This window comes from Pristiophorus japonicus, chromosome X (assembly GCF_044704955.1).
Source record: "Pristiophorus japonicus isolate sPriJap1 chromosome X, sPriJap1.hap1, whole genome shotgun sequence".
NCBI classification, from domain to species: Eukaryota; Metazoa; Chordata; class Chondrichthyes; family Pristiophoridae; genus Pristiophorus; species Pristiophorus japonicus.
This window is the reverse complement of record NC_092010.1, coordinates 17,257,856-17,284,219: the sequence shown is the minus strand read 5'-3', so window position 1 is coordinate 17,284,219 and position 26,364 is coordinate 17,257,856. Positions and strand designations below refer to the sequence as shown.

General features: G+C 52.3%; 1 protein-coding gene across 1 annotated transcript in view; it reads right to left on the bottom strand.

The window, feature by feature from the left end:
• The window catches only part of LOC139240807 (diacylglycerol kinase beta-like), a 219,137-nt gene extending 199,748 nt beyond the window's left edge, over positions 1-19,389 (bottom strand). The window contains exons 1-2 of the mRNA XM_070869285.1: positions 19,304-19,389; positions 13,615-13,727 (exon numbers count right to left, since the gene is read on the bottom strand). Coding sequence (XP_070725386.1) covers positions 13,615-13,681 — 67 coding nt within the window. The 5' untranslated portion in view covers positions 13,682-13,727; positions 19,304-19,389. The remainder of the gene's footprint in view (positions 1-13,614; positions 13,728-19,303) is intronic.
• Between the last annotated feature and the right edge of the window lie 6,975 nt (positions 19,390-26,364).

Genomic DNA, 26,364 nt, shown 5'->3' with positions numbered 1-26,364 from the left:
AGAACAATGCTGAAGGCTTTGTGTCTTAATGCAAGGAGTATCCGCAATAAAGTGGATGAATTAACTGTGCAAATAGATGTGAACAAATATGATGTGATTGGGATTACGGAGACGTGGCTCCAGGATGATCAGGGCTGGGAACTCAACATCCAGGGGTATTCAACATTCAGGAAAGATAGAATAAAAGGAAAAGGAGGTGGGGTAGCATTGCTGGTTAAGGAGCAAATTAAGGCAATAGTTCGGAAGGACATTAGCTTGGATGATGTGGAATCTATATGGGTAGAGCTGCAGAATACCAAAGGACAAAAAACGTTAGTGGGAGTTGTGTACAGACCTCCAAACAGTAGTAGTGATGTTGGGGAGGGCATCAAACATGAAATTAGGGGTGCGTGCAATAAAGGTGCAGCAGTTATAATGGGTGACTTTAATATGCACATAGATTGGGTTAACCAAAATGGAAGCAATACGGTAGAGGAGGATTTCCTGGAGTGCATAAGGGATGGTTTTTTAGACCAATATGTCGAGGAACCAACTAGGGGGGAGGCCATCTTAGACTGGGTGTTGTGTAATGAGAGAGGATTAATTAGCAATCTCGTTGTGCGAGGCCCCTTGGGGAAGAGTGACCATAATATGGTGGAATTCTGCATTAGGATGGAGAATGAAACAGTTAATTCAGAGACCATGGTCCAGAACTTAAAGAAGGGTAACTTTGAAGGTATGAGGCGTGAATTGGCTAGGATAGATTGGCGAATGATACTGAAGGGGTTGACTGTGGATGGGCAATGGCAGACATTTAGAGACCGCATGGATGAACTACAACAATTGTACATTCCTGTCTGTCGTAAAAATAAAAAAGGGAAGGTGGCTCAACCGTGGCTATCAAGGGAAATCAGGGATAGCATTAAAGCCAAGGAAGTGGCATACAAATTGGCCAGAAATAGCAGAGAACCCGGGGACTGGGAGAAATTTAGAACTCAGCAGAGGAGGACAAAGGGTTTGATTAGGGCAGGGAAAATGGAGTACGAGAAGAAGCTTGCAGGGAACATTAAGACGGATTGCAAAAGTTTCTATAGATATGTCAAGAGAAAAAGGTTAGTAAAGACAAACGTAGGTCCCCTGCAGTCAGAATCAGGGGAAGTCATAACGGGAAACAAAGAAATGGCGGACCAATTGAACAAGTACTTTGGTTCGGTATTCACTGAGGAGGACACAAACAACCTTCCGGATATAAAAGGGGTCGGAGGGTCTAGTAAGGAGGAGGAACTGAGGGAAATCCTTATTAGTCGGGAAATTGTGTTGGGGAAATTGATGGGATTGAAGGCCGATAAATCCCCAGGGCCTGATGGACTGCATCCCAGAGTACTTAAGGAGGTGGCCTTGGAAATAGTGGATGCATTGACAGTCATTTTCCAACATTCCATTGACTCTGGATCAGTTCCTATGGAGTGGAGGGTAGCCAATGTAACCCCACTTTTTAAAAAAGGAGGGAGAGAGAAAACAGGGAATTACAGACCGGTCAGCCTGACATCGGTAGTGGGTAAAATGATGGAATCAATTATTAAGGATGTCATCGCAGTGCATTTGGAAAGAGGTAATATGATAGGTCCAAGTCAGCATGGATTTGTGAAAGGGAAATCATGCTTGACAAATCTTCTGGAATTTTTTGAGGATGTTTCCAGTAGAGTGGACAAGGGAGAACCAGTTGATGTGTTATATTTGGACTTTCAGAAGGCTTTCGACAAGGTCCCACACAAGAGATTAATGTGCAAAGTTAAAGCACATGGGATTGGGGGTAGTGTGCTGACATGGATTGAGAACTGGTTGTCAGACAGGAAGCAAAGAGTAGGAGTAAATGGGGACTTTTCAGAATGGCAGGCAGTGACTAGTGGGGTACCGCAAGGTTCTGTGCTGGGGCCCCAGCTGTTTACACTGTACATTAATGATTTAGACGAGGGGATTAAATGTAGTATCTCCAAATTTGCGGATGACACTAAGTTGGGTGGCAGTGTGAGCTGCAAGGAGGATTCTATGAGGCTGCAGAGCGACTTGGATAGGTTAGGTGAGTGGGCAAATGCATGGCAGATGAAGTATAATGTGGATAAATGTGAGGTTATCCACTTTGGTGGTAAAAACAGAGAGACAGACTATTATCTGAATGGTGACAGATTAGGAAAAGGGCAGGTGCAAAGAGACCTGGGTGTCATGGTACATCAGTCATTGAAGGTTGGCATGCAGGTACAGCAGGCGGTTAAGAAAGCAAATGGCATGTTGGCCTTCATAGCGAGGGGATTTGAGTACAAGGGCAGGGAGGTGTTGCTACAATTGTACAGGGCCTTGGTGAGGCCACACCTGGAGTATTGTGTACAGTTTTGGTCTCCTAACCTGAGGAAGGACATTCTTGCTATTGAGGGAGTGCAGCGAAGGTTCACCAGACTGATTCCCGGGATGGTGGGACTGACCTATCAAGAAAGACTGGATCAACTGGGCTTGTATTCACTGGAGTTCAGAAGAATGAGAGGGGACCTCATAGAAACGCTTAAAATTCTGACGGGGTTAGACAGGTTAGATGCAGGAAGAATGTTCCCAATGTTGGGGAAGTCCAGAACCAGGGGACACAGTCTAAGGATAAGGGGGAAGCCATTTAGGACCGAGATGAGGAGGAATTTCTTCACCCAGAGAGTGGTGAACCTGTGGAATTCTCTACCACAGAAAGTTGTTGAGGCCAATTCACTAAATATATTCAAAAAGGAGTTAGATGAAGTCCTTACTACGAGGGGAATCAAGGGGTATGGTGAGAAAGCAGGAATGGGGTACTGAAGTTGCATGTTCAGCCATGAACTCATTGAATGGTGGTGCAGGCTAGAAGGGCCGAATGGCCTACTCCTGCACCTATTTTCTATGTTTCTATGTTTCTACCTCCAGCGAATGTGCAGACGAGCTGCAAACCCTGCAAACCACCACGTTGCAGAGGAAGACCGATCCATGGTGGATCAAAATGAACTAGAGACTCGAACCGAGGAGGCAGAAGTGTACGGGGTACACACCTTCACCATGAAATGTCCACCGATGTGAAGCAAAAACTGGGCTGGTGGAAGCTGTGCTTCCTCTCCATGGCAGGCAAGAACCTGGTCATCAGGAGTGAGGTGCTCTCGGGGTTGCTGCACGTGACACAGGTCTGGCCCATCTCTCGCTCCTGCGCTGCGGCAGTTACCCGGGCCGTCTTCCACTTTGTCTGGAGGTCCAAAATGGACCGTGTCCGCAGAGACACGATGTACAAATCTCTGGACAGTGGAGGAAAGGATGTTCCAAACGTGGCCCTCATCCTGATGGTCACCTTTGTGTGCGGCTGCATCAAGCTGTGCACAGACCCCCGGTACGCAAACACCAAGTGTCACTACGTGCTGAGGTTCTACCTGTCCCCAGTGTTGCGAAGGATGGGTCTGGCCACGCTGCCGCGAAACGGCCCCACCAGCTGGACCATGCCTGTCCACCTGTCCTTCGTGGAAAAGTTTTTCACAAAAAACCCCTTTGACCACAAGGCCATAAAACACGTTCGGAACATCCTTTCCTCCACTGTAAGGTCCTGGACGTCCTACGAAAGAAGGAGAGGGTGGTCTCTGTCGGGTGGTTCCCTGAGCAGACTGTCGAACTCGTTTGGCAGAACGTCTCATCGCCAGAGCTTTCACACAAGCACCAAGACGTAGCTTGGTTGGCGGTGAGGAGGGCCCTACCCGTCAGAGCGTTCATGCACGGCCGACGTCTCAGCAGCACGGCACGGTGCCCCCGAGTCAGCTGCGGGGCGGACGAGACTGTCACCCATCTCCTTCAGGATTGCGCCTTCGCAAGGCAGGTTTGGAAAGAGATGCAGTGGTTGCTGTCGAGGTTCATCCCGAGCAGCTCCGTAACACAGGACTCTGTGCTCTACGGGCTGTTCCCAGGGACACACACCGAGACATCACCTGCTGCTGGAGGGCCATCAACTCGGTCAAAGACGCTCTTCGGTCTTGCCGAAACTTGCTGGTTTTCCAGAGTAAGGAGATGTCCACGTCTGCGTGTTGCAGACTGGCGCAATCCAAGATCCAGGAGTACGTGCTGAGGGACGCACTTAAAATTGGTGCAGTCGCCGCAAAGGCACGGTGGGGAAGGGCCACAGTTTAAAGCCCTTCTGCCACTGTAAACCCAGGGGCAGGAATCAGTACAAACCCCCCTCGGGCTGTACTTGTAACTTCTTTGTTGTGTACATGGAGCACCATGATCTGTAAACACTTATGTAGTGCCATGTACAACGCAAGGTCTGTTTCGTGATGCACATTGGAAAGAAAAATGTAAATGTACCGTCACCCATTCTGTGTACTGTATAGTGACACGTGTAATGTCATTTGTTGAATGTACTACAATGTATCCCGTATTGTACCGAATTGTACTTGAACTGGAAAGCAAGGAAATATATCGAACGGAACTGCCGTCAGCACCCAAATGTAGTGTATGAGATTGCTGACTGCAGCTAAATGTACTGAACTGCTTTTGAATGTACTGTACAAATTTTTATATGAATAAAGTATATTTTGAAATTAAAAAAAATGAAATGTCCACCGATTTGCCTGAAAGAGAGTGCTGGCTCGTTTGATGCATTGCTGCTCAAAGGCACTCCCTGCTGGCTCTCGGCCTTTTGGCTAAGATCAAGTGTAGATTGGGCATTCATATGCAAATTGACTGATTGCAGAAACTCGGTTTTTTTTCCAGTTTGGCTGGTTCTGGCCTTCTGGCTCGGGCTAAGCACCAATTGGAGAGAAGAGGAAAATCTGCATGTTGACTGCCCAAGGTGCCGGACTGGCACCACAACAGATTGAGGGCTTCGGCCAAAATACACAGCGAAAGGGGGAATCTGCAACCCGGATGGCGGCCAACCGAGCGGTGAACCAGGGAGTCCGAAACACCATCCGAGTGACAGTAAAGAAAGTGGATGGACAGACAACCATCAACCGGGACCTCTTCGTGAAGAAAATCCTGCTGGAAACATGCGGCATGAAAGTCGTCGACATCTTCGCCTTGCAGGACCTCGGGAGGTTACTTTAATGTGACCTTCAGAACCGTCACCCTCTGCCTGAAGTTCCTGAAGGGTTTGAAGGAGGCGAGTGAACCGCTGCGCTCAGTGCTAACTTGGGAGCCACTGTTCACCCTCCCGTCACAGAGAAGACGCACTATCACAGTGCAAATGTACAACCCCCACATCCCCGTCATTGATGTGCTGACTTTCCTCGCCAGATACGGCGATGGAGCAGGAAACAGCATCGACCTGAAAGACGTGCACGGGATTTGGACCAGCAAGCACCAGATCCAGGTCACCATGAAGGTGGACGCCAGCGGAACTATCCTGAACCCCGGCCTCCAGCTTTGCCATCGGAGGGTGACGGGGCTACATGGTGTACGCTGGCCAACCCAACGTGTGCCGCACCTGCGGGAAGGCAGGCCATGTGGCGGCAAGCTGCAAAACTCTCATCTGCCGAAACTGCAAGAACGAAGGCCACCAGACAAAGGACTGTAAGGAGACCAAGTGCTGCAACCTCTGTGGTCTGGCTGGGCACCTTTCCAAAAACTGCCCCAAATGCAACTACAGCTATGGGCAGGCAGCAAAGAACATTGCACCAGAGGAGGAGGAAGCTCACGAACACAACGCTCCAGAGGAGAGCCACACCCTCTCCCCGACCAACGCCCCCGTGGACCCGGGACAAGTCGGCGGGGAAGAGAACCCTGCTACCGCGAGCTGCGAGACACCAGCAGCCAGCAGCGAAGCTCTCCCCATCGCACCGAGTCCAGGAACGAGGAGACAGCAGAGGATGAAGCGGGATGGGAGACCATCAAGAAAAAGACCCGCAAGCGTAAGGAGAACAGGCGAGCAAGGGCCCCTGCGGAAACGACAGGGAAGAGGCGGCGAGCAACCACGACAGACAGCAGCGACGGCAGCTCGTCCAATGAGGAAAGGCGAGAAAAAGCCCCTCACTACCGCCACCAGAACATGAGGCAATACGGCCAACCCACAGCCACAGGCGAGCAGGAGCAGGGAAATGACCAGCACAGCCCTGCTCCAGGAACCCGGGAGCAGCGAAGCGCTCAGCGCACACGAGCTCCGGAACACCGGGAGTGAAGAAGCGACCAACGCAGACCAGCTCCGGGATAACAGGAGCAGCGAAGTGCCCAGCACACCCCACCTCCGGAATACCGGGAGCGACGCAGCGATCGACGCACACCAGCTCGAGACCGCCGCGACTGAAGAAAAGAGGGAACCACCAACACCAGGCGAGGACAGTGCAGAGGACATAACGGACCTTATCATAGCACTGCAGCAGTCCTCTGGTCGAAACACTCCCACGGCAGAGGATGACGAGCACGGCAGCCCAGGTGCAGTAGACGTTCATAGTAATAACCTACGCATGCCGGAACTGACCATTGAGCAGATCTCGGACTTAAAGGACGATTTATCTGAAGTGTAATGTTTGTAACTGTAAACAATAGCTTTAAAATGGATTTAAAAATTGCTAGTATTAACGTGCGTAGCGTAAAATCGACTACGCGATGTGTTTCCACCCTGGGGTACCTCGCCAAGGTCAAAGCGGACCTGCTGTTCTTGCAGGAGTGCGGCCTGCCACACTCCAGCAGTTACCGGCAGTGGTCACGATGGTGGACCCATGGACCATCCATATGGTCAGGAGGCAACGACAGCCGGGCTTCCGGCCTGGGCATTCTGCTGCGGGGAGACCACTTCACCATCACCGAAGTTAAGGAGGTGGTGGGCGGCCGCCTCCTCGTAGCAGACGTAATGTATAAAAATTCCCCTCGAAGGCTAATTAACGTGTATGCCTCGCCTCGCAGAAGCGAGCGGCTGGCCCTCTTCCAGCAGCTCCCACTGCTACTGGCGACGTCCAGGCCGGTCATTCTGGGTGGTGACTTCACCTGCATCATCGATGCGGCTGGACGATCCAGCAGAGCCGACAGCAAACTGGACGCCACGTCCAGACTCCTGATGGATGCGGTAAAAGACGCCAAGCTGTGCGACGTCTTCAGCAACCCTGCAGACGGAGCACCGCGCAGATACACCTGGTCGAGACCAGACGGGTCCGTCCGTTCCAGAATTGACTTCCTGTTTGTGTCCCACACGCTCAAGGTCAGATCCACCGACGTCACGCCAGTGTTCTTCTCTGACCACTGCCTCCTACTGGCCGACTGTCGCCCACAGGAAAACCAGAAAGTTGACAGAGGGATATGGAAGCTGAACGTTAAACTGTTGACTCCGGAAAACGTTGAGGAACTCGAGAGGGATTACAAAGGTTGGAGAACCGTTAAACCCCTCTGCGATTCCCCGATGCACTGGTGGGAAACAATCAAGACGAACATCAAGAGGTTCTTCATCCTCAAAGGTGTTCAGGAGGCGAGAGGGAGACAGAGGGAATTGTCCCAACTCCAGACGAATATGCAAAACCTGCTCTTGCTGCAGTCGATGGGGGTCGATGTCGCGGAGGAACTCGAAGAGGTGAAGGGCCAGCAAGCCTCGCTCTTTGCCTCAGAGTCCTCCAAGATCATCTTCCGCTCCAGAGTCCGCTCCGTCGAGCAGGATGAGACGTGTTCGCGCTTCTTCTTCCAAAAGGTACACGGGGAGCTCTGTGATCACCAGCCTAAAGGAAGAAGACGGTTCTGTGACGTTTTCGCAGCCTGACATGCTGAGCATCAGCAAATCCTTCTATGCCAGGCTGTACGACGTCAAGCCCACAGACCGCGCGGCCTCCCAGTTCTTCCTGTCATCTATTTCGGAGGTCTTAGACGACAGCAAGCGAGGGAGTCTGGACCACCCGCTAACTCTGGACGAGCTGACAAAGGCCGTCCGGTCCTTCGAGATGAATAAAACTCCCGGAAGCGACGGCTTACCGGTCGAGTTGTATTGGGCTCTGTGGGACTGGATAGGCCCAGACCTGCTGGAAGTGTACGGAGGTATGCTTCTGGCCGGCAGTACGTCAGAATCGATGAGGAAAGGCATCATCACCCTCATCTACAAGCAGAAGGGGGAGAGGGAGGAAATCAAAAACTGGCGGCCCATTTCGCTGCTCAATGTGGACTACAAGATCCTGTCAAAGGTCATCGCCAACAGGGTCAAGTCTGCCCTTGAGCTGGTGATTCACCTGGACCAGACCTGCGCTGTCCCCGGCAGGAAGATCTCTGATAGCCTCGCGCTACTCAGGGATACGATCGCCTACGTGCGGGACAGGAGGGTGGACACCTGCTTAATCAGCTTAGACCAGGAGAAAGCCTTTGACAGGATATCGCACACGTACCTGATGGACGTGCTCTCCGAAATGGGGTTTCGAGAGGGTATCCGCAATTGGATCCAACTGCTCTACACAGACATCAGTAGCGCAGTTCGAATCAACAAGTGTGAATCTCAAAGCTTTCCGATCAGATCTGGAGTCAGGCAAGGCTGTCCCCTCTCATCTGTCTTGTTTGTGTGTTGTATCGAGCCCTTTGCCAAGTCCATCAGGAAGGATGCGGGCATTAGAGGGGTGACGATCCCAGGCAGTGGAGGCGCTCAGGTCAAGACTTCCCTATACATGGACGACATCGCCATCTTTTGCTCGGATCCGCAGTCGGTCCGCAGATTGCTCACAATCTGTGACCAGTTTGAACTGGCCTCGGGAGCAAAGGTCAATCGCACCAAGAGCGAGGCCATGCTCTTTGGTAACTGGGCCGACCGATCCTTTATTCCCTTCACCGTTAAGCCAGATTACCTGAAAGTGTTGGGAATATGGTTCGGAGCGGACGGGGCGTGCGCCAAAAACTGGGAAGAGCGTATCGCCAAAGTGAAGCAAAAACTGGGATGGTGGAAGCTGTGCTTCCTCTCCATGGCAGGAAAGAATCTGGTCATCAGGAGTGAGGTGCTCTCGGGGTTGCTGCATGTGACACAGGTCTGGCCCATCTCTCGCTCTTGTGCCGCGGCAGTTACCCGGGCCGTCTTCCACTTTGTCTGGAGGTCCAAAATGGACCGTGTCCGCAGAGACACGATGTACAAAATCTCTGGACAGTGGAGGAAAGGATGTTCCGAACGTGGCCCTCATCCTGATGGCCACCTTTGTGTGCGGCTGCATCAAGCTGTGCACAGACCCCCGGTACGCAAACACCAAGTGTCACTACGTGCTGAGGTTCTACCTGTCCCCAGTGTTGCGAAGGATGGGTCTGGCCACGCTGCCGCGAAACGGCCCCACCAGCTGGACCATGCCTGTCCACCTGTCCTTCGTGGAAAAGTTTTTCACAAAAAACCCCTTTGACCACAAGGCCATAAAACACGTTTGGAACATCCTTTCCTCCACTGTAAGGTCCTGGATGCCCTACGAAAGAAGGAGAGGTGGTTCCCTGTCGGGTAGTTCCCTGAGCAGACTGTCGAACTCGTTTGGCAGAACGTCTCATCGCCAGAGCTTTCACACAAGCACCAAGACGTAGCTTGGTTGGCGGTGAGGAGGGCCTTACCCGTCAGAGCGTTCATGCACGGCCGACGTCTCAGCAGCACGGCACGGTGCCCCCGAGTCAGCTGCGGGGCGGACGAGACTGTCACCCATCTCCTTCAGGATTGCGCCTTCGCAAGGCAGGTTTGGAAAGAGATGCAGTGGTTGCTGTCGAGGTTCATCCCGAGCAGCTCCGTAACACAGGACTCTGTGCTCTACGGACTGTTCCCAGGGACACACACCAAGACAGACATCACCTGCTGCTGGAGGGCCATCAACTCGGTCAAAGACGCTCTTCGGTCTTGCCGAAACTTGCTGGTTTTCCAGAGTAAGGAGATGTCCACGTCTGCGTGTTGCAGACTGGCGCAATCCAAGATCCAGGATTACGTGCTGAGGGACGCACTTAAAATTGGTGCAGTCGCCGCAAAGGCGCGGTGGGGAAGGGCCACAGTTTAAAGCCCTTCTGCCACTGTAAACCCGGGGGCAGGAATCAGTACAAACCCCCCTCGGGCTGTACTTGTAACTTCTTTGTTGTGTACATGGAGCACCATGATCTGTAAACACCTATGTAGTGCCATGTACAAAGTAAGGTCTGTTTCGTGACGTACGTTGGAAAGGAAAAATGTAAATGTACCGTCACCCATTCCGTGTACTGTATAGTGACACGTGTAATGTCATTTGTTGAATGTACTACAATGTATCCCGTATTGTACCGAATTGTACTTGAACTGAAAAGCAAGGAAATGTATCGAACGGAACTGCCGTCAGCACCCAAATGTAGTGTATGGGATTGCTGACTGCAGCTAAATGTACTGAACTGCTTTTGAATGTACTGTACAGATTTTTATATGAATAAAGTATATTTGGAAATTTTAAAAAAGTAGGTAGGGCCCTTACCTCATTACAGTAGGTAGGGCCCTTACCTCATTACAGTAGGTAGGGCCCTTACCTCATTACAGTAGGTAGGCCCCTTACCTCACTACAGTAGGTAGGCCCCTTACCTCACTACAGTAGGTAGGGCCCTTACCTCACTACAGTAGGTAGGCCCCTTACCTCACTACAGTAGGTAGGGCCCCCTTACCTCACTACAGTAGGTAGGGCCCCCTTACCTCACTACAGTAGGTAGGGCCCCCTTACCTCACTACAGTAGGTAGGGCCCTTACCTCACTACAGTAGGTAGGGCCCTTACCTCACTACAGTAGGTAGGCCCCTTACCTCACTACAGTAGGTAGGGCCCTTACCTCACTACAGTAGGTAGGCCCCTTACCTCACTACAGTAGGTAGGGCCCCCTTACCTCACTACAGTAGGTAGGGCCCCCTTACCTCACTACAGTAGGTAGGGCCCCCTTACCTCACTACAGTAGGTAGGGCCCCCTTACCTCACTACAGTAGGTAGGGCCCTTACCTCACTACAGTAGGTAGGGCCCTTACCTCACTACAGTAGGTAGGCCCCTTACCTCACTACAGTAGGTAGGGCCCTTACCTCATTACAGTAGGTAGGCCCCTTACCTCACTACAGTAGGTAGGGCCCTTACCTCACTACAGTAGGTAGGCCCCTTACCTCACTACAGTAGGTAGGGCCCCCTTACCTCACTACAGTAGGTAGGGCCCTTACCTCACTATATAGTAGGTAGGGCCCCCTTACCTCACTTCATTATATTGCAGTGCTGCACCTAAGCACATGTCCTTTTTGATCCTCCTGGGAGCTAATTACAGGCTAAAAGACAGATATTGATTTTAAATAGATTAAGGTACCTGCTAAACTGGCTGACAAGGTAATGGCAACCAATCCACAATAAGCTCATCTTTCATTTCTAGACTTAAAAGTTTGAAGCTGCTGTGAAGGGTCACGTTGAGCATGTGCAAACATCTACATAACTGTCCATGTGATGTTAAATGTCATTGGAGACCATCTGAGCTGTTCCAGCCTCATCCACAAGCAATATAATGGACTTTGAGACTTGGCCCGATAAAGGTTTGGTATATCTAACCTGCTTTAATCAGGCCTCATTGCTGCATTGTCTTAACTACTAGCTTTATAGCCAGTACTGGGATCAAATCCAGTCCACACAACTGTGAGATTCCAGTTTTCAACCTCCTGGATGTAAGGGACCTGTGCAAAATTCAGGTTCAATTAACAATCTCTGATCGGTAATCTCACTCAGAGAGGCCACAGTGTGCCCAGTGCCATGGAAATTTGAAAAAAGGCCCCCAGAGGGAAGAGGCAGCTCAGAACGCAATGCTTCCTATTTCAGGGAGGGGGGTGATATCACTGTGACACCACCTCAGTGAGTGGGGGGGAGTTATATCACCGTGACACCACCTCAGTGAGTGGGGGGAAGTGATATCACCGTGACACCACCTCAGTGAGTGGGGGGGGAGTGATATCACCGTGACACCACCTCAGTGAGTGGGGGGGAGTGATATCACCGTGACACCACCTCAGTGAGTGGGGGGGAGTGATATCACCATGACACCACCTCAGTGAGTGGGGGGGAGTGATATCACCGTGACACCACCTCAGTGAGTGGGGGGGAGTGATATCACCATGACACCACCTCAGTGAGTGGGGGGGAGTGATATCACCGTGACACCACCTCAGTGAGTCGGGGGGAGTGATATCACCGTGACACCACCTCAGTGAGTGGGGGGGAGTGATATCACCGTGACACCACCTCAGTGAGTGGGGGGGAGTGATATCACTGTGACACCACCTCAGTGAGTGGGGGGGAGTGATATCACCGTGACACCACCTCAGTGAGTGTGGGGGGAGTGATATCACTGTGACAGCCAGTTAGCGTGTCCCACCTCTTGCATTGATGTCTGCACAGACACAAGAAGCCCTGATGTCCAGTGGAATTTGGGACTGCACACAAATAGGGGCAGAGACCCGTGTAACTCTGTGCTGCCCATTACAAATAGAGGGCCGGAAATTATGGGGCTGGAAAGTTTACAGTTCTGGACTAGCCAGGTGAAGTCCTCAGCAATCTTTAAAGTGGGCTTGACTCTGCATTGTGGTTATTGTTCAAACAGCGTTCAAACCGTGCCAGGCCCAAGCGGGCATGAGACACGGCGGAAACTGCTGGCCAGCACAAAAGTAGGCGTGTAACTGGACCTTTAAACTCTGCTTGCAGGACACAAGGCTGTTAGTGCAAAGTTATAATTCCACCAAGAAAGCTGGAGATTAATGGAACTTTTAGCCAGATAGATTAGTGGAGATGTGAAGCAGACTTCCAGCAGAAATGCAATTTGGGTTTGTCCTTTTAATAAGGGGCTGAATGAATGGCTGGGATGGAAATGGGATTGAAGTTGAAAGGGATTCTATAGACACAGCGCAATTAAATACTCTGTGGCGATGATTGCTCCAGTCCTGCTGGTACCATGGCAACAACATCTGTGGAACAGTCACGCACAGTTTAGTGCTTGTAAGGTCTGGAGTTTCTGCTCAGTTGGTTTTCAGATGAAGGCAGTCATTTGCAGGACATCAAAGCAGAGACTGATCCTGTGCTCGCTCAATGCCCACACACACACAGGCACACACATTCCAACAAGCGTCACTGGCTGGTGATCAGGAGTGGGAACCCCGGCTCACTTTCTCCTCTCGAGCCGTGGGACAATGTGCAATTGTATCACCCTTATCGCCACCTCGGCGAAGACCAGCGAACCCAGCACAGCCTGAGGCCAACCTGGGGAGCGCACTTACCAACGGAGCCGAGCAGAGCTGAGGGAACGGCGCCTTCAATGCGGTGAAATGGTGGCCTTTAGGGGGGGCAATTCCTCCCGGTCCCCACTGATGATGAGGGACCTTACCTGCAGGCAGTACAGGCCGGAAGACTGTGATTTTCTGAGACGTGCTGGCAGTGGGGGGAGGAGGGGGTGTCGGAGGTGGGGGTGGGTGAGCTTTCATTCCCCCCCCCACCCTCCCCGGCCTTCTCCTCGCCCAACCAATGCGCACCGCAGGAATTCAGGCCTTGAACGCGCAATATTTGATTTAGGCCCCAGTCTCAGGAGGAACAGCAGCAAAATCCCAGCGAGGAAGCTGTGGCTACTGGTAGCGTGGCCCAGGGGGGAGGGTGGGGGGGCTCAGTGACACCCGCCACACGCAGTTGCAAGCACTTGTCCTACTTACACTCGATGTACTTGTGCAGTTGAGCAAACTCGTCGGGGCTCAGTGTGGTCCACAGCTTTCCATCCATTTCTGCTGGGTGCTATCTCACAGGGGCTGGCTTCAGTACAGAGCACCTACACAGGCGAAGAGAGAGAGAGAGAGAGTTCAGGCGAAATGTGTACAATCAGCAGTCAGACTCTAATCTCTGCTGCAGTGCCACGGGTTTTATGCAGTAATCGGGAGGCAAGCTTTTTTTGATTTGTGGCTGAAACACTTGCTGATGCCAGGCCGGCCTGTCAGTTAGTCACAAATGTATTTTTCTCTCTCTGCAGTCCTCTTCCTCCGCTCCCTCCTCACCGAATGTATCCACAACATGTCTCCCCTCCCCCCCCCCTTCATTTACCAGAAGTCACTCTTATCCTGTTTCGGTGGGATTGTGGGACAGGTCCGTGAGCCGAGGCCCCTGTTTGGCAAACGAGCCAAAGGTGGGCAGAGGAAACGTTACAAGGGACATCCTCAAAGCCTCCCTGATAAAGTGCAACACCCCCACTGACACCTGGGAGTCCCTGGCCAAAGACCGCCCTAAGGTGGAGGAAGTGCATCCGGGAGGGCGCTGAGCACCTCGAGTCTCGTCGCCGAGAGCGTGCAGAAACCAAGCGCAGGCAGCGGAAGGAGCGTGCGGCAAACTAGTCCCACCCACCTCTTCCCTTAACGACTATCTGTCCCACCTGTGACAGAGACTGTGGTTCTCGTATTGGACTGTTCAGCCACTTAAGGACTCATTTTAAGAGTGGAAGCAAGTCTTCCTCGATTCCGAGGGACTGCCTATGATGATTCCCCCACTACTGAATCCAATGCCCAGGTGGCAAGATCATCGACCCACAAAGACCTGGGCCTCTGATTCTGCCACTGTGATAAGGCCGCTGTGTTTGGTCGCAAAAAACATCGCCACCCGACTCCATGCCTGACAATGGACTGCGTCAGCGATGATATCCTTCTAGGCATTGGCAAATGAAAATCAGCTGTTCCGAACTGGGGTTAATCAACGACCAGCATCTACAACCTCCAACCAACAATGTGGAATAGGTCACAGTTTACATCTCACAGCCTGATTACAAAATACTCCCTTTTTTATCCAGGTTCCCAGCTCATCCATCAACTGTGACCAAGAAAGCAGCCAGTCCCATGTTGCAGGTACAGCAGGAGCGGCAAGGTCGGGGCGAAGGAGCGGCAAGAGTTTAATAGAGGGATGTGATCGGGGCCCAGAAGAGCCGAGGGCCCAGGGGCAGCACGGACCTGCCCACACTGCGATGTGTGTGTGCACTAGGTCCGTGCAGCAGAGCAGGTCTCCAGTCGTCCTGGTTAACCCTTGCCACTGGACCAAGGCCAAGCTCTGTCAAGCCCGTGTGGTGGCTGGTGTGCAACGGTCACCCCACGTTAAAAAAATCCACCCACAGGCATCTTCCACCCTTCAGGATGTAGTTCGGGACCCGGAATATTAGGTCCTTCATTGAAACACCTGTGAACTCATCCCTTTTTGCTGTGGAAGCGAGTCATCCTTGTTTCGAGGGACTGCCTATGATGATGATGACATTACACAGAATGCACAGCACAGAAACAGGCCATTCGGCCCAACAAGTCTGTGCCAGTTCCACATGAGCCTCTTCCCACCCTATCAGTGTAACCCTCTATGCCCCCTCCCTCATATACTTGTCTAGACTCCCCTTAAATGCATCAATACTATTCGCCTCAACCCCTCCCTGTGGCAGCGAGTTCCACATTCTCACCACTCTCTGGGTAAAGAGGTTTCTCCTGAATTCCCTGTTCGATATACTAGTAACTATCTGATTTATATGGCTTCTAGTTCCGGCCGCCCCCACAAGTGGAAACATCTTTGCTATGTCTACCCGATCAAACCCTTTTATAATTTTAAAGACCTCTATTAGGTCACCCCTCAATCTTTCTCTTTTCTAGAGGAAAGAACAGCAGCCTCGCCCCCTCCCTATCTCTGTGACCTCCTCCAGCCCCTACACCCCTCCCTATCTCTGTAACCTCCTCCAGCCCTACACCCCTCTCTATCTCTGTAACCTCCTCCAGCCCCTACACCCCTCCCTATCTCTGTAACCCCCTCCAACCCCACAACCCTCCCTATCTCTGTAACCTCCTCAAGCCCCTAAACTCCTCCCTATCTCTGTAACCTCCTCCAGCCCTACACCCCTCCCTATCTCCGTAACCTCCTCCAGCCCCTACACCCCTCCCTATCTCCGTAACCTCCTCCAGCCCCTACACCCCTCCCTATCTCTGTAACCTCCTCCAGCCCTACACCCCTCCCTATCTCTGTAACCTCCTCCAGCCCCTACACCCCTCCCTATCTCTGTAACCTCCTCCAGCCCCTACACCCCTCCCTATCTCTGTAACCTCCTCCAGCCCTACACCCCTCCCTATCTCCGTAACCTCCTCCAGCCCTACACCCACCCTATCTCTGTAACCTCCTCCAGCCACTACACCCCTCCCTATCTCTGTAACCCCCTCCAGCACCTACACCGCTCCCTATCTCTGTAACCTCCTCCAGCCCCTACACCCCTCCCGATCTCTGTAACCCCCTCCAACCCCACAACCCTCCCTATCTCTGTAACCTCCTCCAGCCCCTACACCCCTCCCTATCTCTGTAACCTCCTCCAGCCCTACACCCCTCCCTATCTCCGTAACCACCTCCAGCCCCTACACCCCTCCCTATCTCCGTAACCTCCTCCAGCCCCTACACCCCTCCCTATCTCTGTAACCTCCTCCAGCCCTACACCCCTCCCTATCTCTGTAACCTCCTCCAGCCCTACACCCCTCCCTATCTCCGAAACCTCCTCCAGCCCCTACACCCCTCCCTATCTCCGTAACCTCCTCCAGCCCCTACACCCCTCCCTATCTCGGTAACCTCCTCCAGCCCTACACCCCTCCCTATCTCTGTAACCTCCTCCAGCCCCTACACTCCTCCCTATCTCTGTAACCCCCTCCAGCACCTACACCCCTCCCTATCTCTATAACCTCCTCCAGCCCCTACACCCCTCCCTATCTCTGTAACCTCCTCCAGTCCCTACACCCATCCCTATCTCTGTAACCTCCTCCAGCCCCTACACCCCTCCCTATCTCTGTAACCCCCTCCAACCCCACAACCCTCCCTATCTCTGTAACCTCCTCCAGCCCCTACACCCCTCCCTATCTCTGTAACCTCCTCCAGCCCCTACACCCCTCCCTATCTCTGTAACCCCCTCCAGCCCCACAACCCTCCCTATCTCTGTTACCTCCTCCAGCCCCACAACCCCCCGTGATGTCTGCGCTCCTCTAATTCTACCCTCTTGAGCATCCCTGATTATAATCGCTCAACCATTGATGGCCGTGCCTTCTGTTGCCTGGGCCCCAAGCTCTGGAACTCCCTCCCTAAACCTCTCCACCCCTCTCTCTTCCTTTAAGGAGCTTCTTAAAACCGACCTCTTTGATCAAGCCCTAACCTAATTTCTCCTTATGTGGCTCGGTGGTCAAATGTATCTGTTTTGTCTTATAACACTGCTGTGAAGCGCCTTGGGACGTTTTACTACATTAAAGATGCTAGATAAATGCAAGTTTTTGTTGTTGTCAACTGTCAGCTCCACATTTGAGTGATGGCTGGTGATGACTCTTTCTTCCCCACTCTCTGCGTAGCATCTCCTGGAAGGTGATTGGTTACTCAACACTTTGGGCAATGGCAAATGTAAAAACCCCGACACGATCATCCTCTTGGGCCCAGTCGGAGGCCCCGTTGCCATCCATCACCTGTCGTTCATTCTGAGCTCCCAACTGGTCGTGGAACAAGTTAAACCTCCTGAGCGCCTACGATAGCTCGGTGTGTATGGTCCTGAGCCATAACACCTGGAAACTCCCAGGTTTGATCCCCGGTCTGGCCTGAGCTGGCTGATCTCAGTCAAGACGATGGTCGGGGCACGAGAATTGGTCCTCAGCGTGCCTGGATTAGGGAGGTGCAGGGAGGGAGAGGGGCCGATGCAAGGGGGGGAAATCACTACCCAGCACTGACCACACTCGATCAGCTCCGCTGGGCAGGCCACATTGTCCGCATGCCAGACACGAGACTCCCAAAGCAAGCGCTCTACTCGGATCTCCTTCACGGTAAGCGAGCCAAAGGTGTGCAGAGGAAACGTTACAAGGACACCCTCAAAGCCTCCCTGATAAAGTGCAACATCCCCACTAACACCTGGGAGTCCCTGGCCAAAGAACGCCCTAAGTGGAGGAAGAGCATCCGGGAGGGCGCTGAGCACCTCGAGTCTCGTCACCGGGGGCATTCAGAAATCAAACACAGGCAGCGGAAGGAGAGTGCGGCAAACCTGTCCCACCCACCCCTTCCCTCAACGACTATCTGTCCCACCTGTGACAGGGACTGTGGTTCTCGTAATGGACTGTTCAGTCACCTGAGGACTCATGTTAAGAGTGGAAGCAAGTCTTCTTCGATTCTGAGGGACTGCCTTTGATGATGATGAGTCATGGATGGGAATAGGATCAGGGTGAGCTGCAACGCCCCCTGTGGTGGAATAGTCCGCTGCTGTGAATCCATGCCTTTAAGAGTAGGGTGTCACAGATGTTTCATCATCATCATCATCGGCAGTCCCTCGGAGTCGAGGAAGACTCGCTTCCACTCTAAAAGTGAGTTCTCTGGTGACTGAACAGTCCAATACGGGAATTACAGTCTCTGTCACAGGTGGGGCAGACTGTGGTTGAAGGAAAGGGTGGGTGGGGAGTCTGGTTTGCTGCACGCTCCTTCCGCTGCCTGCGCTTGGTTTCCGCGTGCTCTCGGCGACGAGAACTCGCACAGCACGGAAGGAGGCCATTTGGCCCCTCTCATCTGTGCCAGCCGACAAAGAGCTACCCAGCCTCATCCCGCTGTCCAGCTCTGGGTCCGTAGCCCTGCAGGTTACGGCACTTCAGGTGCATGTACCAGTATGCACTGAAGGGTGGCCAGCTACAAAAGATGGGGCAGAATAAGGGGAAGAAAGGGGTTGGGAAATTGAATTCTAGCACATGAATCTCAGTGTGCATTCGCGCGCAAGTAATTCATTGTGTCTGCACCACTTTCCAGCCACACAACTCGTTTTTTTCTTTTATCGGTAACTCTCATTTCCAGCCCTTTTGGAATTAATTCTTGACACATCATAAAACAAGGATTTGTATTTTAAAGGCTCGGGGTATTGGTGCGGAGGGGGTTATTTCAGAAATTGCAAGCAGACCAAACCTCAGACAGCCCACACGGGACTGTCCAGCTGCCCCAAGACAACCACCCCAGTCAAAGGAGACCATTGCCCAAAGAGACGGAACTGCAGATACAAACCAGACCCCTCTCCCAGCCCCACTCCCCTGAAATATCTGGGACACCAGCGCTCAGACAGATCAGCGACTGGGAAGACCACGAAACAAGGAGAAATGCAGCCAGGCTGGATCGTTCCACTAACTGCAATTCAATCTTGGGTAGGAGATCTCGCTGTAGCTCCCTTCACGAATAACCCTTCAATGAAGATTCTCTGGGCGCAGCCTTTCAATGAAAATGAAACTTTTGCTTGTCTTCACAAGTTGTTCTGGCGGTGGGGGGGGGGGGGGGGGGGGCGCTGAACGGTGTCATTTGGCGATTGATCGCAGCGCAGAGGGCAAGCGAAGCCACGGAAAATTGTCTTACCTTCAAGCAGCTCGCTGCTTCGGTCTGATCTGTCACCGCAGTGCAGTGCTACGTCTCACAATCTGGCCTGAGCAGGAGCTGTAGCAGCACAGTTCACAGAGATCCAGGCATCCTTGTGCATGTAGTCAGATCAGAGTCTGTGTTGTTGCACCAGAAAGCCGAGTGTTCAGTGCGTGAAAAAAAAAGGTCAGAAAAAAAAAAACCCCAACCGTACTGGTTCAGTATCGACCGCAAGAAGGCAGACAGCGCAGTGACAGGTAGAACAACACCAGGGCGGAGGGCGTACACATACACCGTGCTCTGTGCAGCAAAAAGCCGCACTGCCAGTGGAAAAATGGGTTCAGTCAGCATTCGAAGTGCTGCCTGCTTTTGCTGCTGTTTAATGTGCAACCTGGCGCCAGGAAAATAAGGCAGACACTGAATCACACCTCCGTCCCACAGACTTCCTGTTCGCAATGTCGAAATGGGTTGCACGATCGCAGGCTCTGCAGCAGAAATTCCAACTTGTTCAGGTTCGGTGTCGACTGAGCAGAGTGAAGGGTTCAGCGAGGGTTCCGGACCGAGTAGACAGAGAGAGAGAAGCTGTTCCCATTGGTGGAAGGGAGGAGAACCAGAGGGCACAGATTTAAGGCGATTGGCAGAAGAACCAAAGGCCACATGAGGGGCAACTTTTTTTTACGAGTGGTCAGGATCTGGAAAGCACGGCCTGAGAGGGTTAGACATAGAAAATAGGTGCAGGAGTAGGCCATTCGGCCCTTCGAGCCCGCACCACCATTCAATGAGTTCATGGCTGAACATGCAACTTCAGTACCCCATTCCTGCTTTCTCACCATACCCCTTGATCCCCCTAGTAGTAAGGACTTCATCTAACTCCTTTTTGAATATATTTAGTGAATTGGCCTCAACAACTTTCTGTGGTAGAGAATTCCACAGGTTCACCACTCTCTGGGTGAAGAAGTTTCTCCTCATCTCGGTCCTAAATGGCTTACCCCTTATCCTTAGACTGTGACCCCTGGTTCTGGACTTCCCCAACATCGGGAACATTCTTCCTGCATCTAACCTGTCCAATCCCGTCAGAATTTTAAACGTTTCTATGAGATCCCCTCTCATTCTTCTGAAGTCCAGTGAATACAAGCCCAGTTGATCCAGTCTTTCTTGATATGTCAGTTCCGCTATCCCGGGAATCAGTCTGGTGAACCTTCGCTGCACTCCCTCAATAGCAAGAATGTCCATCCTCAAGTTAGGAGACCAAAACTGTACACAATACTCCAGGTGTGGCCTCACCAAGGCCCTGTACAACTGTAGTAATACCTCCCTGCCCCTGACATCAAATCCCCTCGGTATGAAGGCCAACATGCCATTTGCTTTCTTAACCGTCTGCTGTACCTGCATGCCAACCTTCAATGACTGATGTACCATGACACCCAGGTCTCGTTGCACCTTCCCTTTTCCTAATCTGTCACCATTCAGATAATAGTCTGTCTCTCTGTTTTTACCACCAAAGTGGATAACCTCACATTTATCCACATTATACTTCATCTGCCATGCATTTGCCCACTCACCTAATCTATCCAAGTCACTCTGCAGCCTCATAGCATCCTCCTCGCAGCTCACACTGCCACCCAACTTAGTGTCATCCGCAAATTTGGAGATACTACATTTAATCCCCTCGTCTAAATCATTAATGTACAATGTAAACAGCTGGGGCCCCAGCACAGAACCCTGCGGTACCCCACTAGTCACTGCCTGCCATTCTGAAAAGTACCCATTTACTCCGACTCTTTGCTTCCTGTCTGCCAACCAGTTCTCAATCCACGTCAGCACACTACCCCCAATCCCATGTGCTTTAACTTTGCACATTAATCTCTTGTGTGGGACCTTGTCGAAAGCCTTCTGAAAGTTCAAATACACCACATCAACTGATTCTCCCTTGTCCACTCTACTGAAACATCCTTAAAAAATTCCAGAAGATTTGTCAAGCATGATTTCCCTTTCACAAATCCATGCTGACTTGGACCTATTATGTCACCTCTTTCCAAATGCGCTGCTATGACATCCTTAATAATTGATTCCATCATTTTACCCCACTACCGATGTCAGGCTGACCGGTCTATAATTCCCTGTTTTCTTTCTCCCTCCTTTTTTAAAAAGTGGGGTTACATTGGCTACCCTCCACTCCATAGGAACTGATCCAGAGTCTATGGAATATTGGAAAATGACTGTCAATGCATCCGCTATTTCCAAGGCCACCTCCTTAAGTACTCTGGGATGCAGTCCATCAGGCCCTGGGGATTTATCGGCCTTCAATCCCATCAATTTCCCCAACACAATTGCCCGAATAATAAGGATTTCCCTCAGTTCCTCCTTCTTACTAGACCCTCTGACCCCTTTTATATTCAGAAGGTTGTTTGTGTCCTCCTTAGTGAATACCGAACCAAAGTACTTGTTCAATTGGTCTGCCATTTCTTTGTTCCCCGTTATGACTTCCCCTGATTCTGACTGCAGGGGACCCACGTTTGTCTTTACTAACCTTTTTCTCTTTACATATCTATAGAAACTTTTGCAGTCTGTCTTAATGTTCCCTGCAAGCTTCCTCTCGTACTCCATTTTCCCTGCCCTAATCAAACCCTTTGTCCTCCTCTGCTGAGTTCTAAATCTCTCCCAGTCCCCAGGTTCACTGCTATTTCTGGCCAATTTGTATGCCACTTCCTTGCCTTTAATACTATCCCTGATTTCCCTTGATAGACACGGTTGAGCCACCTTCCCTTTTTTTATTTTTACGCCAGACAGGGATGTACAATTGTTGTAGTTCATCCATGCGGTCTCTAAATGTCTGCCATTGCCCGTCCACAGTCAACCCCTTAAGTATCATTCGCCAATCTATCCTAGCCAATTCACACCTCATACCTTCAAAGTTACCCTTCTTTAAGTTCTGGACCATGGTCTCTGAATTAACTGTTTCATTCTCCATCCTAATGTAGAATTCCACCATATTATGGTCACTCTTTCCCAAGGGGCCTCGCACAACAAGATTGCTAATTAATCCTCTCTCATTACACAGCACCCAGTCTAAGATGGCCTCCCCCCTAGTTGGTTCCTCGACATATTGGTCTAGAAAACCATCCCTTATGCACTCCAGGAAATCCTCTTCCACCGTATTGCTTCCAGTTTGGTTAGTCCAATCTATATGCATATTAAAGTCACCCATGATAACTGCTGCACCTTTATTGCATGCACCCCTAATTTCCTGTTTGATGCCCTCCCCAACATGACTACTACTGTTTGGAGGTCTGTACACAACTCCCACTAACGTTTTTTGCCCTTTGGTTTTCTGCAGCTCTACCCATATAGATTCCACATCATCCAAGCTCATGTCCTTCCTAACTATTGCATTAATCTCCTCTTTAACCAGCAATGCTACCCCACCTCCTTTTCCTTTTATTCTATCCTTCCTGAATGTTGAATACCCCTGGATGTTGAGTTCTCAGCCCTGATCATCCTGGAGCCATGTCTCTGTAATCCCAATCACACCATATTTGTTAACATCTATTTGCAGAGTTAATTCATCCACCTTATTACGGATACTCCTTGCATTAAGACACAAAGCCTTCAGGCTTGTTTTTTTAAACACCCTTTATCCTTTTAGAATTGGTGGAGGCAGACTCAATCGTGGCTTTCAAAAGGGAGTTGGATACATACCTGAAGGGGAATAATGTACAGGGCTTCGGGGAAAGGGCGGAGGAGTGGGACTAGCTGAGGTGCTCTTGCAGAGAGCCGGCATGGGCTCGACATGCCGAATGGCCTCCTTCTGTGCTGTAACCGTTCTATGATTCTGTGATTATCATCATCATCATAGGCATTCCCTCAGAATCGAGGAAGACTTGCTTCCACTCTAAAAATGAGTCCTTGGGTGGCTGAACAGTCCAATATGAGAGCCACAGTCCCTGTCACTGGTGGGACAGATAGTCGTTGAGGGTAAGGGAGGGTGGAACAGGTTTGCTGCACGCTCCTTCTGCTGCCTGCGCTTGATTTCTGCGTGCTCTCGGTGACGAGACTCGAGGTGCTCAGCACCCTCCCGGATGCACTTCCTCCACTTAGGGCGGTCTTTGGCCAGGGACTCCCAGTTGTCAGTGGGGATGTTGCACTTTATCAGGGAGGCTTTGAGGGTGTCCCTGTAACGTTTCCTCTGCCCACCTTTGGTTCGTTTGCCATGAAGGAGTTCCGAGTAGAGCACTTGCTTTGGGAGTCTCGTGTCTGGCATGCGGGTAATATGGCCCGTCCAGCAGAGCTGATCAAGTGTGGTCAGTGCTTCAATGCTTCAATGATAATAGGGAACAAGTGTTGGAGATAATGGCGTTCGAACACCAATCACGTTGCCGGCCTGACATTCCTATGCCGGCGATTTGATTGGAGACATTAACCAGTTCAGGACGTCACTCCGGGTCTTTGGTGCTTGCTGCCTGAGAGTGTAAGAGGTGAGTTCACTTCTGCGGTGGCTGCCCCTTTAAGAACACACCCAAGTGTGTTCCGCCATGGACGCACGGATAGTTATTCCCACCAGTTTCTGAAGGGGTTTTCGAGCCGTCTTGGCTCACTGACATCTGTCGGCTGATATATGAATGGAAACAGCCCTGGTACCAAAGCTTCCAGCTTCACACACAGAGACACCCACAATGCCCATCATTTCATGCACGTTACTGGATTGTGAAGGGAGTTCCAAAATGGCTGGATTCTCTGGGAGCGAATCTCAGTCACTGAATGGAAGATATCACCGATCATATTCGTGACTGCTTTGATGTTCTTTTCAATAAGAAGTTTGATCTCCCGTGGCATTGATCACAGCCGTGCCTCTCTGCATCTGTCTCTCTGCTGGCCTCACATTCTGTCTGTCTCCATCGCTCTGTCTTTCTCTTTGTCCTCTCCTTGTCATTTTATGTCACCCTCTTTCACCGGTCTCTCCCCGCGTTCCTCTCATTGTCCCCCTATCTCTCTGTTCATCTCCAATCTGTTTAACGTCTCATCCGAAAGACGGCACCTCCGACAGTGCGATGCTCCCTCAGTACTGCCCCTCCGACAGTGCAGTTCTCCCTCAGTACTGCCCCTCCGACAGTGCGGCGCTCCCTCAGTACTGCCCCTCTGACAGTGCGGCGCTCCCTCAGTACTGCCCCTCCGACAGTGCGGCGCTCCCTCAGTACTGCCCCTCCGACAGTGCGGCGCTCCCTCAGTACTGCCCCTCTGACAGTGCGATGCTCCCTCAGTACTGCTCCTCCGACAGTGCGGCGCTCCCTCAGTACTGCCCCTCCGACAGTGCAGTTCTCCCTCAGTACTGCCCCTCCGACAGTGCGGCGCTCCCTCAGTACTGCCCCTCTGACAGTGCGATGCTCCCTCAGTACTGGTCCTCCGACAGTGCGCCGCTCCCTCAGTACTGCCCCTCCGACAGTGCGGCGCTCCCTCAGTACTGCCCCTCCGACAGTGCGGCGCTCCCTCAGTACTGCCCCTCCGACAGTGCGGCGCTCCCTCAGTACTGCCCCTCCGACAGTGCGATGCTCCCTCAGTACTGCCCCTCCGACAGTGTAGTGCTCCCTCAGTACTGCCCCTCCGACAGTGCACCGCTCCCTCAGTACTGCCCCTCTGACAGTGCGATGCTCCCTCAGTACTGCCCCTCCGACAGTGCAGTTCTCCCTCAGTACTGCCCCTCTGACAGTGCGATGCTCCCTCAGTACTGCCCCTCTGACAGTGCGATGCTCCTTCAGTACCGCCTCTCCGACAGTGTAGTGCTCCCTCAGTACTGCCCCTCCGACAGTGCGGTGCTCCCTCAGTACCGCCCCTCCGACAGTGCAGAGCTCCCTCAGTACTGCCCCTCCGACAGTGCAGTTCTCCCTCAGTACTGCCCCTCTGACAGTGCGATGCTCCCTCAGTACTGCCCCTCCGACAGTGCAGTTCTCCCTCAGTACTGCCCCTCCGACAGTGCAGAGCTCCCTCAGTACTGCCCCTCCGACAGTGCAGTTCTCCCTCAGTACTGCCCCTCTGACAGTGCGATGCTCCCTCAGTACCGCCCCTCCGACAGTGTAGTGCTCCCTCAGTACTGCCCCTCCGACAGTGCACCGCTCCCTCAGTACTGCCCCTCCGACAGTGCAGAGCTCCCTCAGTACTGCCCCTCCGACAGTGCAGTTCTCCCTCAGTACTGCCCCTCTGACAGTGCGATGCACCCTCAGTACTGCCCCTCCGACAGTGCACCGCTCCCTCAGTACTGCCCCTCCGACAGTGTAGTGCTCCCTCAGTACCGCCCCTCCGACAGTGCGGCACTCCCTCAGTACTGCCCCTCCGACAGTGCGATGCTCCCTCAGTACTGCCCCTCCGACAGTGCAGCACTCCCTCAGTACTGCCCCTCCGACAGTGCGGTGCTCCCTCAGTACTGCCCCTCTGACAGTGCGATGCTCCCTCAGTACCGCCCCTCCGACAGTGTAGTGCTCCCTCAGTACTGCCTCTCCGACAGTGCACCGCTCCCTCAGTACTGCCCCTCCGACAGTGCAGAGCTCCCTCAGTACTGCCCCTCCGACAGTGCAGTTCTCCCTCAGTACTGCCCCTCTGACAGTGCGATGCTTCCTCAGTACTGCCCCTCCGACAGTGCAGTTCTCCCTCAGTACTGCCCCTCTGACAGTGCGATGCTCCCTCAGTACTGCCCCTCTGACAGTGCGATGCTCCTTCAGTACCGCCTCTCCGACAGTGCGGTGCTCCCTCAGTACTGCCCCTCCGACAGTGCGGTGCTCCCTCAGTACCGCCCCTCCGACAGTGCAGAGCTCCCTCAGTACTGCCCCTCCGACAGTGCAGTTCTCCCTCAGTACTGCCCCTCTGACAGTGCGATGCTCCCTCAGTACTGCCCCTCCGACAGTGCAGTTCTCCCTCAGTACTGCCCCTCCGACAGTGCAGAGCTCCCTCAGTACTGCCCCTCCGACAGTGCAGTTCTCCCTCAGTACTGCCCCTCTGACAGTGCGATGCTCCCTCAGTACCGCCCCTCCGACAGTGTAGTGCTCCCTCAGTACTGCCCCTCCGACAGTGCA